The 12679-nt window shown below is 44.3% G+C and overlaps 1 protein-coding gene across 4 annotated transcripts in view; it reads left to right on the top strand.

Annotated features, from left to right (window-relative positions):
- FAM131B (family with sequence similarity 131 member B) overlaps positions 1–12679 on the top strand; it is a 43145-nt gene that overhangs the window by 12767 nt on the left and 17699 nt on the right. For 3 of the 4 annotated variants that reach the window (XR_008576589.1, XM_054822079.1, XM_054822091.1), the window contains exon 2: positions 11950–12059. Coding sequence is in view for 2 of the 4 variants with exons in the window: in XM_054822079.1 (XP_054678054.1) it covers positions 11950–12059 (110 nt within the window). In the remaining 2 variants the exon portion in view is untranslated. Of the gene's footprint in view, positions 1–11949; positions 12060–12679 lie in introns of those variants that run through there. The other variant, XM_054822102.1, reaches the window with a different exon arrangement.

The following is a 12679-nucleotide window of genomic DNA, read 5'->3' as shown; positions in this document are numbered from 1 at the left end:
ACTACATACAACTTTAGTTCTGTGAGCAGCAGGCCCATCATGCCCTAACAGACTATACAGAGGAAGGATTCTACAGTGATGGAGTAGCAATGGCTGGAATAGGGCAGCCCTGACTCACTCCCCTTCTGAAGCCAAGAGGACCCTGCTGAGCTTGAACAAGCACTCTGCAGTTGTACACAGCTGCTGGAGAAACCCCATGAAGCAGGAGTTGAAACTGAATGCCTTCAGGGGCCCCTGTAAAATAGCCATTACCTGTTCTGTTAAACACTTTCTCCTGGTTGGGGGACCAGGAGGAGGAGATCTAATGACAGGCTCTCTCTTTGTGGTTTTAGATGACACAGTTTCATGCTCTGGACTGGCATCGTGTAGCTCTGGTCTAGGTGGACCACATACACTAGCACAGACTTTAGGTACATTGTAGCTTTTGCTGTAATCTGTGCTGAGGAGAAATACTGTACAGCAGCACCTCCCTTTGCAGAGGTCCCAATTTTTTTTAGCAGAAGAACTCTCATGCCTCTCTCATGAGAAACAAAGTTCTTTACTTCTGAGAGGCTCAGCCTGGCAGGCTTGGAGAGCCTGGTGTTTTGTTATTGGGCATGCGGTGGAGAGTTTTTGAGATCTCAGCCACTCCAATGAGTCCTGGTCAGCCATTGGGTACTTTTGCTCAGAACATGGCAAATGCAGAAATCAGTGTTATCCAAACAGAAGTGGGCTTGCACATGAAGTCCTTTCTCCTTCTTGCCTCTGCTCTGGACCAGCATAAGGAGCAGTACACTTTGCAAGGATGCAAGCAATGTGTTTTTGCCACGTCACTTCTGGAAGAAGTGAATGCCATGATCTATCTCCCAAAGGAACTGGGTCTACAACCAGGCAATGGTGTTCTGGACCTGAACGTCTTCCAGGACCCAGAGCTTTCCCTGCTGCATGTGGCACCCACTGAATTCCTGAGGGCAGCCTGCCTCTCCAGCCTGAGAATATCCTGTTCTGCCACAGTCGTCCACTACCTTGGTGCCATCATGTAGTTGTAAGAGAAGAACTTGGCCCACAACTTCCTACTCTACCTTCTAGAGCCTTTGGGACAAGGGAAAGGATGACTCTTCTTTCACATATTGATCCAGATGTCCTGGGAGACTGCTATAAAGCTCATATTCTGTATCAGGTTGTTAAATTATTGGTAGGCCAGCCTCATCCTACAGGAGGTGGTGGTGAGCACCATGGACAGTGATGTGAGAAGACTAAGCTTACAACATATTGTTGCGTGAAACAGATGCCATCTGGCCAGGAGTTGCTCGTGCTCTGCTACTCAGATTGAGATGGAGGAAGCATAGTCAGATGTGTGGAGTTTGCACCAAGGTGTGATCTTCAGATGGACACCTGCTGTGATCTGATATCTACCCCTGCCGGTCCAGTTCAGTGGGATATTTTAAAGACCCTGTCCAGGAATAGCACTTGGGAGGAACTAGACCAAGAAAGAAGGCAAATATAAGCTAGAAGAATTATAAATGTACTAGGCCTTCTTTTAAGGTACAGACATCAACTGGATTACTGACCCCCATTCTATACAGAATGAAAGGTGCATCAGGTGACAGGCATGTCCTCAGTGACTTCCAGCACCTTGATTTGGATTACCAAGGTCAACAGGGTTGCTGTTCCATCAGAGGTAGTGGCATGAGACTTTATCCATGAGACAGCTAAAGTAGACCATGGTTTTCTACCACTGTAGCAACTAGACTTGTCAGTTAGATTGGTGAAGTTCTGCAGGAACATGATGGAGAACCCTCCTGCCCAAAGCAAGGAGAATACCTCACCTCTGCAGAGACCTTCCCTCCATCCTATGGGTTTTAACAATGGGATTTTGAGCTGTTTCACTTGGAGGGAGAGAGAAGAGGTGTGAGAAACCTTCCGGCCAGCAGTGGTGGTGCCAGTGGTACCAGCAGTGCTGTACACCAGCAAGTTCTGTAGCCAGAACTGTGGTCCCCGTGATACAGGGAAGCACTCTGCCCCCTGGGTCCTCTTCCTTCCTTGAACAGGGCCGCCACTGATGAAGATGAGGTTGTAATCTGCCATGGCAAGGGTCAACTGCGTCTTCTTCCCAAAGCAATGAGTCTTCAGCAGGTGGCACAGCCTGTCCCTCAGCATGATGGGTCTGAGGAGCCTGCAGACTTGTGTGAGACCACAGTCCTTGCAGTGCCCAAAAGCCTGTCGACTGCGACATCTCTGTCCTGCTTCTGCTAAGGTCCTCAGCCCAGCCAGTGCACCTGGAAGAGAGCAACAACACCCCCGGATGTGAGGACAAGCAGCAGAGGGAGTGGGGTAGCCCTTTGGCGAATCAGAGGGACCTCATGAACAGCAAGTACTCCCTGAAGGTTGCTCCATGTAGATGCAGATGCCCTCAGGTGCAGCAGGGAAAATCATGGGGTGGGGTTAGGGGTGATGGTGGTTGTGATGGTGAGCTGTGGCCTCACCCCAACAGGTACAGGGGTGGGCAATCAGGCAGGGCTGGACACACCATGCCATCAGCTCTACCTGGTGAGCTCAGCCCCTGCAGTCTTAGTGCCAGCAGGTCTTTGTCATTTTCCCCAGCTGCTTAGGGAGCTGTGGTGCTGTCTGGTGAGGACACCTGAAGCGCTGCTGGTGGCTTTCTAGCATTGGGAACAGTTTCTTCCTCATTGCCCTGTACATCTGAAGGGGGCCAAGGCATTCTTGGCAGCTGCACTGGGTCACTGGCATAGAGTAGAATGGATTGGTAAGGGAGCAGTGCCCCAGGCAGGGCCCATCTCATCAAAGATAGCATCACCTCTACACCTAGCACCTGGAAGAGCTTGAGGGGAATTAAGAGCCCCTCACTGAGAGCTCTTTACCCATTCCTTCCCACAGAGTGGCTTGTGTTGCCAGGAAAAAAAGCCTACTGTGGCTTAGATGCCATTGCCATGGCCTAGGGCATCACTGCTTCTGGAGACTCCCACACTTTGGTTTTTGGGGAGGGTGGTGAGAGGGAGGCAGCAGTCTCAGTGCCTCCTGCTTGGCTCTGACCATTGCTGCTGTTCCAAAACCAGATGCTGGATTGGGACTGTGGCCAAGAGTGTGATGGCTGTGGTAGAGAAGGATGTAGCCACCTGGTTATATACTCTGGGGCTGCCAGAATGATACCCCACAGCTGAGGCAGGGACAGGTAAGGAGAGCAGAGCCTGGGATGAACAGGCTGCCACTGTCCCCATGTGCTGGTTCTTTGAGCACACTCTTGTTCTGCTGCTGCTTCTGACTGGTCCTGCTAGCTGGGGAATGGTAGCGGGCCCAAAGGTGCAGCAGTGGAGTCTCACCTCAGCCCATTGGCATCACCTTGGCAGTAGTGCTGCCCACCCCACAGAGAGGGACCAAGAGTGTCCCTGGAGTGAGAGGTGCATTGTGATCTGCCGGTTGACTCCTGAGGAGTATTTGGGATGGTTCTTCTTCCCCACTGGTAGAGATGAAACTATGGGACATAGAGGTCACAACTAATGGTATTCTTATGCTCTAGGACAGTGCCTATGTGACATGCTGGCCTCAGAGATTAAAATTTAAACACACCTGGAGAGCAACATGTGAAATTGCCTGCTGCATATTACTTCTGTAATGCTGGCTGTAGGCCAGCAAAAAAGGGCTGCTACCTTGGTTCATATTGACATTTTCATACTTACTGTGCTGAATGAGGTCCCTGGGGACACATTTTCTGCACTTCAGAGAAGCAGTGAAGAATGAGGGTAAACCCATTGCCACTGTTCATGCTGGCTGATACTTGTTCTGCAAATGAGACAGGACTTTGAGATTTTTTTTTTTTTTTTCAAATTGTGTTAATTGGATGTGTTTTGTTTTGCAGTACGTCCTTAGCTTAAATGACTGCTTCTCAGAACAGAACTGCCTGTGTCTAACATTAGGCTTTCGGTTCATCTCCTTTTAGTTGCAAGAACATGGTATGCAGTAGCCTTTAGTATTGGTATAAAAGTGTTTCCAGTCAAGATGAAAAATGTTGGTGTTGGAGCTTTGTTCATTAATGCTATTTCCTAAACAGCACTAAAATAGGACCTACCTGCAGAAACAGGCAGAATGGTCTGGAAAATAATTTAGATAACCCAAATCCAAAGCAAAGATCCTGAGAAATGCCCATCTGATTCCTAATCTTACAGACACGTCAGAGCTGTAGTTGTTGAAATTTTTGGTCAAAAATGAAAGACACATCTGTTTTGTGTACACCAAGACATTTCTCTGCCTTGATGAGTAGCAAACTGTTCAGCCCTACCTCATCCATGAAAACAGACTTTTCTCTGTCCATCTTCCACAAGTGAATCTGTTGGTAGGTACCAACAGCAGCTAACTAATTTTTATGTTTCCTTATGCAGTACAAGCTAGAATACTTACACAGGTATGTGAATAACTCAGGTTGATTGATTTCTCATCTTTACGTGGGAGAATTTGAAGGTTTCCATCTGAGGTTCACCTCAGGGACAGTTCACCTGGTAGAGGTTTATTCCTTTCCTTGATGGTGACCTTTTGGCTAACTTTGAATAGGTCTCTCTAAAGCAGGCTGGGAAGGAAAATGTTTCTATGATTATGCTATCCATCCATCAGTCCTTCCCAGTAGCTTCAACTGCTTTTATTTCAACCACATTTGACAGGACATGATGATGTTGTATTTGACAAAGATACTACACTCCCATGAGTATCATGAAAATTGATATTAGCGAAAGAACAATTTAAAGACCAATCATAATTACTGCAATTACATTTGTTGTTTTCTTAGTTGTTCGGGGAAAAGAAGGGAATGGAAAAGAATAATTGAACCATTTGCTCTAAATATTGGTCTTTACCAACATTAACATTGACTACCAATATCAAATGATAATGTTTCTACTCTCTGCTGGAAAGTAAAACTCTAGAAACAGAAGAAAGTTTGCTAACAGTGGACAATAGCAGGGCTGGAAATTCACTGTTTAATTAATATACTGCTTATGTTAATTGGCATGATACATCAGAAAGCAATTGACACAAGGACATGTTTGGAATATAGTGTACATCTTCACCATCATCATGTCAGGAAGGAAAAGACAGAATTCAAGACTCTACAACTGTATTAGTCTACTTAGTGCGGAACAAAATAGATAAGATAGATTAGAGACAATGTTTAGCATCCAGCACAGAAGTTAAAAAATAGATTATTAAAGCCTTCTGCATAGATGCAGATGCCTGATTCAAGCATGTACCTTGATAAATGAACAAAAATACAGGCACAGGTACAAAATATAGTATCAACAAATACACAGTGATATAGGAATTGAGAAAATGTCAAGAGGAAACCCAAGGAGAAGGGACTTGTTTAGATTAAGTAATAAGTAATTCAAAACAAGGCAAATTTCCTATGATCATAGAAATGCAAAGAAACTGAAAATATCTCCAACTAAGAAATTCTGTGTCTCCGTGATAAATTAAAGTATGTGGCAAAATGAGCTACTGAAATAGGAAAAACTAGTAATGTTAGATCAGCAAGGTGGGATACAGTCATCCAGCTGGCTTCTTGGATTTTTCCAGTGCATTCAAAGTGGTCATTATCTCATATTGCTTGGGAATGCTTAGTACACACATTTTCTAATTTCTGAGAGTCCAAAGTTATGATCCTAAAAAAAAAACCACCCCATAGTGAGGAAAAGGGTATTCTATTTCCTCCATTTCCCCCCCCCTTCTTTAAATGTTTGCCATCTTTATTGTTTTAGAAAGGCCTGAGTTAAAAGTAATTCTTGATTTTTACCTTAACAGAAAGAAGAATGATAATTTTTCCCCAAAGGCTTAGAGGGCTTGAGTTGGAAAATTGCTTTAGTTGTGATGGAGACATCTTTTTCTGATGAGTGTTTGTCAGAGTTTAAAATCAAATTTGTGTTGAAAATACAAAGCAACCATGATAGGCAGTGTGGCTTAATGTATTTATGTATTTCAACTGGCTTGGTTTTATCTCATTGCTTCATGTAATTAGCTTCCTCCTTGTTCTTCAATCATCTACTGAGTCTTCCAGAGCAAGGATGGAATTTATGATGTTAAAAAAAACCTCCAAACCAAATAATTTATTTTTTTCTTAAATCAAGAAATCTTTAAAAAGTTCCATGAAAATGAAAGCCATCTATATTCTTTCTATACACACCGTACAGAAACAATGACAAGGAAATCAGAGACCCAGTTTTCTCTCAACTTTCATCATTTCATTTCAGAACATTTCAATGAGAAATTCAGTAGCATGTGTTTGTAAAAATCCCACATTAAAATTAGCTTTATGGCCCACTCATTTTAAAATGTTTATCGGCTCTGTATGGAGAGGAGAAAATACTGTTCTCTAAGAGGTGATTGATAATAGAATTACAAATGGAATAGTCATGATGATTAGCAGAAGCTGGAATGGAAGATGGATAAGAGAAAAGAAATTATATTGGAGAACAAATGTACCATTACAAAAGAAAAAAACAATACAAATTGAAGTAAGAATGAGGTTGGATAAAAACAATACTATAATATACTGCTTTCAGTTTCTCTTTTCCCACTTCACTGCCCATACTAATTTCTGATTTTCCATGTTTCTTTCCATCCATCTATCAGAGCAGAACTTGATCTTTCATGTCTGTGGATTAATGGTGCTCTTGCTATTTCTAGCAGAAAAAACCCACTAACCTTTATCCAACTTTCAATAAGAGGAAGTAACATTGCCTCAGGCCCAATGACAGTTAAAACCCAGAGATTTCTTTTTCAACCACAGCATGTGATGTTGTAACTCTTCAGCAGATATTACTACACTTAAAAGCATTTAACAGATTTAAAGAGGTTTTTTCTCCCAATATATTTCTTTCTTAGTACCTGTGAAAATGTTTAAACCAAGAATCTTCAGTGATTATTGTCTTCACAACTATAGTGCATGCAAGATCACATATTAGTCATTCTCTTCCCTTATCTAGGTAGATGAGATATTTCAACTGGAGAAAAACAGTAATAAATAAACTTCATAGGCCTTTAGTTCTACTATTATGGAACAGGTGTGGACTTTGAGACAGATAATTGTTTGATGTTAATGTTCTCCAACCATTTGATGCCACCATCTGCCAGAATAATATTAATATTTTCCACAGTCTCACACTTCATGGAAACGGTCAGTGGGCAGCAGAACTGGGAGCAAAGTCTGAGTGTCATTTGCCAAACTTTGGGGCTGTCAGGTCAGATGTGCTGAGCACCAGGCACCCAGCCTCTCTCTTTGGCTTGGGGGGGTCTTTGCAGTGCGTTTGCAGAGCAGTGCTGCAGCCTGGGTTGCACTGTGTGTGCCAGGATGTCTATCTAGACTTACAGAAGGGTCACAGCACTATGCTCAGAAACAGCTGAGAGTGCAGGGAAAAGAGTAGCAGGTTTCACAGAGATAAAGCAGGCACAACACTGCTACCTGCACTGAAGGTTTCTGTACAGCTCCCTCTGGCTCTGGAGAGGTGGCATCTCTCCTGGCTCTCCAGCATCACTGTCTCAGGAATTCTGCAGCCCTCTCTGACTAGCATGAAGGGTTGCAGATGGAGGGAAGGAGCAGGGGTTGCCTCTGCAGGAAGAGGCAACTGGATCCCAGCATGCAGGGGCAAGCTCCTGCTCTGCCTGTAATTCTAGTTTTGTCCTCCCACTGACCTCTGTTGATCCTTCAGCTTACCCTGATCACAGTCAACCCCTCCACTCCTTCCCGTACCTGCCCTCTCTAGCTTTGCACTTCCCAACAGTGCCCCTTTCTTCTGCCCTTTACCAGTTCCCTGTTCAAGGGAGGCCGAATACAAATGTATTTGATTCTAGGTCACAACTAAACCTTATAGCTGATGCACCTGGGACTGACACTTGGGCTTTCACAGCTCTATCTGGTTCTTCCCTTTGCCAGAGATATTTCTAGCCCTAGGAGGTTTGCTTGCACCCCAAATCTAAGAGGTCTCCAGCCATGCTAGGAACAGGCAACCCATGAGTGGGCCCACCAAGCCCTTGCTTTAATCCAAGCACACCCCAAACCTCCCTCCCTTTGCTGAGCTCCAGATTGCCAATCCAATAGGCAGTAGTGCAGTCAGCCACAGCTTTATGAAGCAAAATAGAAAGAAAAGAAACTCCTGTCTAATACAGAGGCCAGAAGGTAATGAAAAATTGGGTAGAAGATAGCAATGATGTTCCTAGGCTTTTCTGCAGTGATAAAAGAAGTGTTCACTCAGGGTGTGCTAGTTGCAGCTGTACTCCCCAGCCAGAGGGAATGAGGGGCCCATCCCATCCATTCCTGCCATGACAGGATATAGAGAAAGCCTTGGCAGCCCAGCCCTGGGAGTGGAGGTGTCTCCAGACCAGGAAGCTTTGGTGCATACCTGCAAGTGCCCTTATGTGCTAGCAGGGGTGAATTTGGCAGCGCAACAGAGGTGAGGCTGCTGCAGCTCCCTGCCCCCAGCTGCAGCCAGCATTCCCAGTATGCATGCACATAAACACACATACACACCACATATATATACACATATATGCACATACATGCCAGCCACACAGATCAGTACAGACACACTCAGCGCTCACACAAACAGTGCCAACAGCCTCATCCTGCTCCCATCTCTGGTTGAGCACTATGGAGATCCACTATGTGCAGCATGGATCCCTCCCGTAGCAGGGCTACTCAGCCCAGTAGCTGCCCCTGGATCCCAGTCTCCACAGTCACTGGCAGCTGGGCATAGCAGTTCCCAAAGCCACAGCCACACTACAGTTGTTGGTACAGACCCCTCACACACACATCTGGCACCCAGATCACTTCACCTCCATTTTGGCTAGTCATCACTCATTCACATGCCCTCACTCACTCCAGTTGATTTCACTCACTTTGGTCTCTCCAATTCCCAGCATTTAGACCTCCATCAGGAAACACATGCACCCAGAATAGAGTGTCCTTCATGCCAGAAAATAGTTCGAAATGGAATTAACAAGAAGACAAGACAGGCTGCACAAAGTAAGTGCAGGGCATGGCCAGACAACCATACTGATCAGCAACTTGTTTACATGCTACTGGTCCCTTTTATCCCTTTATTTTCTCACATTTCCCCCACACCCCCCAAAACCACCTAGATCCCCCCCTTTTCCTGCTGTTGGTTCTTCCCCTAAACATCACATAAATTTAGTGCAATCCCTAAGTACTCTTCTCCTGCATCTCATAATGGGTCCCACACCCCTGGGTAGCAACTGCCCCTCTTGGTTACAAGACTGCTTCTGAACACCTCTCCCCTGCCTGATCTTGATGGGCTTTCCCTGGGGCTGAGGCTCCCCTGAGGGGCCTGGACAGGGTGTCCCTTCCTCTGAGTCCATAATTTGGGTTCCCACCTGCCATTGTGCCCCTGTGCTCCTTCAGATGGGCCTTTGGTGGTCTGATGGCTCCTGGGATGGGCCTGGGGGCAGCCCAGCAGGATGCTGTTTGGGCTGCCCCTCCTGCTGTCATCTCCTTGTGCTCCTCTTTGGGTGTGCAGATGAGCTTTTGTCACATAGCCTAACATTATGCCCTGCAAAGGGGGATACCTACAGATAGAAGCCAAATGATCTGATCAGAACATAACACAAATTCAGCTCTGCACTCAAAGCTCATTAATTGATCATGTTTAGTAGCAATCACAATTAGAAATAGATAACTGAGCTCAGTAAGGCCAAATACATGCACATGCTTGTAAAAAAAAAAAAAAAAATCAGTCAAGAACATTACAACCTGGAACGGTGGTCTTTGTCATGCTCATCATAGCCATGTCCTGCCTCCTCCTGAAGTCTGGCTGTGTCTGACCTCTGTGCTCACCTTTGTAGCATACAGTAGAGGAAACTTCTTTTAAGATCCCTGAGTCACAGTTCCTTGCAAGTCAGGGAACAGCAACTTTACTCAGCTTAGTCAGAAGCATATGGGGGATGCTATTAAAGCACTTGGCTCTAATTATCCTGATGAACAGAAACATACTTCAGGTGTGAAGGGGAAAACATGCCTTGGTTCTTTCAGGAAGAGACATCTTCTTACACAGCAGAAAATGATGAGATATTGACGTGGTTCAGGCCCAGCCGGCAGCTGAGCACCACGCACAGCTCGCTCACCCCTCCCCCAGCTGGATGGGGAGGAGAACGGAAAAATAACGGCAAAGCCTCGAGGGTTGGGATAAGGGCAGTTTACTGGGACAGCAAGGGAGAGGGAAAACAATCAACAACAGTACTGATAACAGATATTCGCAATGGGTGATAACAGAGAACAATTTACCATCCAACGACCAGACACTCAGCCCATCCTGAAACCATGCCACGGCCAGCTTGGGTCACCTGTCCTGGCTCCTTGTGAAATTAACTCTGTCCTTGCCAGAACCAGGACAGATGTGAAGGTGTGGTGGACACCAACTGAAATAGTTTCTGCTGGTTTTCATCTCACCGTGTTTAGCCTTTTTAAGGGAACAAATTATTTTTTTGCATTTTGAATTCTAGCTGATGAGTGCCTCTGGCTTCCCACCTGTAGATGCCCACATGCCTCCTGTAGTTCTGTGTAGGGTGGAGCACAGCATCTCTTGCGTCTCAGAAGATTTCTACCTGGGAAGTGCAGTGATGAGCCAGTGTAAACATGCCAGAGCTGCTAGAATGAGCAAAGGGGTTTGCGCATGTCCATGGAGGAGAAACTTGCTATAAAGAGTAAATAAAAAGCTAAAAGTTAATGAAAAGAGAACCATTCACATTCAATGGCATGTATTCCAAATAGATTAGGTATTGCTGAATTGATCCCAGGAATAGATGATCATTTTGGGAGCTATATTTTTTGCCAAGTTCCAAAAGGCTCAGGTTTAAACACAGTGCAACCTGTCCTCCACGACATGGGAGCAAGTAACTTTTAACAGAGTTTGAGGATGGCACAAAGGCTGGAGGAACAGTAAATGGCTAACTGGACAGAGCAGTCACACAGAGCAGTGCTGGTTACTTGGCTGACTATTTAAAGTGGGCTACTTCACATTTAGTTTCACTTTTATTACAATTTAATCTTATTTAATAATCTTTTTTATATTTATTAACTCGATTTTATAATTTCTATTTTATTAATATTTAATTTTACTTGATCCTTGAAGTTGTATTAAAATGCATCTAAAATCAAGTGGCACAGACTCTGCTTTTGAGTGGGTAACAATCGCAGAAAGCTGTGCAAAGTGCATAGGGATCTGCGTGAACAAACAGCTGAATGTGAGAATCTAGTGTGAGGTTATGGCACAATGGGTTAACGTGAAGAGGAGCAGCAAGTAACTATTTTTAGTTTTACATATATTACTGTCTATGTGTTTGTATCCACATTTCGAAGAACTGAAAAATTTGAGATGTCTTTTCTAAAGCAACACAGATTTATTAAGGAGACTGGACAACTGCTCTACAGTAAGGAACCGAAAAGATCTCAGTCTGTTTAGTTTGTCAAGAAGAAAAGCAAGTGTATGAATAACTTTCCTGAAATGTAATGGCAGGTATTAAAAAGGTCTTTAATCTTGCTGAGAACAGTAAAGCAAGGGTACCAGCAGCTCTAAGTTCATTTCAGACCAAATTATAAGGGAGAAATGCCTTTTTAAGTGATGATGGTTTAATATTGGAACAGGATATCAAAAGAATTGGTTCTTTCTCAGTCACACATCATGAGTAGGTGCATTTTTTCTGGAGAGCTGTGCTTTAGCCAAGCATACATTATGCTTGAGAAAAACACAAATGACTGGTCTTCATATAGAGATAACTGTGTGAAATATAATAGTTGCTGATGTACAGGTGGTCTCATTAAAATCAGAAGGACTGATTTAAGGCTATTGTGGCATTAAACTCTGTGATTCTCCTGTATGCTGAGCTGAGTTGGCTTAAGACTGCTCAAACAAATTGTAGTGGTACTCAGAAGCCTGACTAGATGTGTTCCCACAGGAAACGAGGTGATTGCAGTAGACTGGAAGGGACTGAAAGATGTGGACCAAATCAATATGGACAGCACCAGTTCACTGCATGGCAGCAGCTTCCATCGACCTTCCACTGAGGTGAGTGCCTGTCCCAGACCCACTTACCCAGGGGGAATCAGAAAGTTTCAGTTCTCTCTGAGTTCAGGAATAGGTGCTGTGCGTCAACTGAGGCATCACTGGGAGAGGACCAGAATGCCAGTGTGCACCCAAGGATCAGACTTTCATATCCGTGCAGTTTGGCTTGCATTGAATAGAGTTGAGTCACTCCCTTCACAATATCCACAGTGAGTAAGAATTTGCAAATCAAAGTGCTTTTAACCACTCATGACTGGAGTGGAACAGAACATGGAAAAAACTGTGGCAGTTCTGACAAGCCTGTAGGTCTGCATTCCTTGAATAATGGATTCATTTAAATGTCCAGCACTATGTCTGTCCCAGCTTCTGCAGCACAGCCGTAAAATCTTTTGAAGAAACACATTTGTCTTCATTTTGATTTTTAGGGATGCATTCACTAGTAACTCTCTGCCAATTGATTTAGCATGCTGTATCTCAAGGACTGGTTCATTTGCTGTTCTGAATTATTGCAGCTTCTGCAATCTTAGATACCTGAATTTTCAGTTCTGTAAGGTTCAGGGTACGCAGTCATGATTAATAAAAAGATCAAAGCTATTTTAAACACATAACATTTGAGGAATCAG

The sequence above is a fragment of the Grus americana genome, chromosome 1, assembly GCF_028858705.1.
Source record: "Grus americana isolate bGruAme1 chromosome 1, bGruAme1.mat, whole genome shotgun sequence".
Lineage (NCBI taxonomy): Eukaryota > Metazoa > Chordata > Aves > Gruiformes > Gruidae > Grus > Grus americana.
Note: the sequence above shows the minus strand (reverse complement) of the source record. Positions and strands in the feature narration are given on the sequence as shown.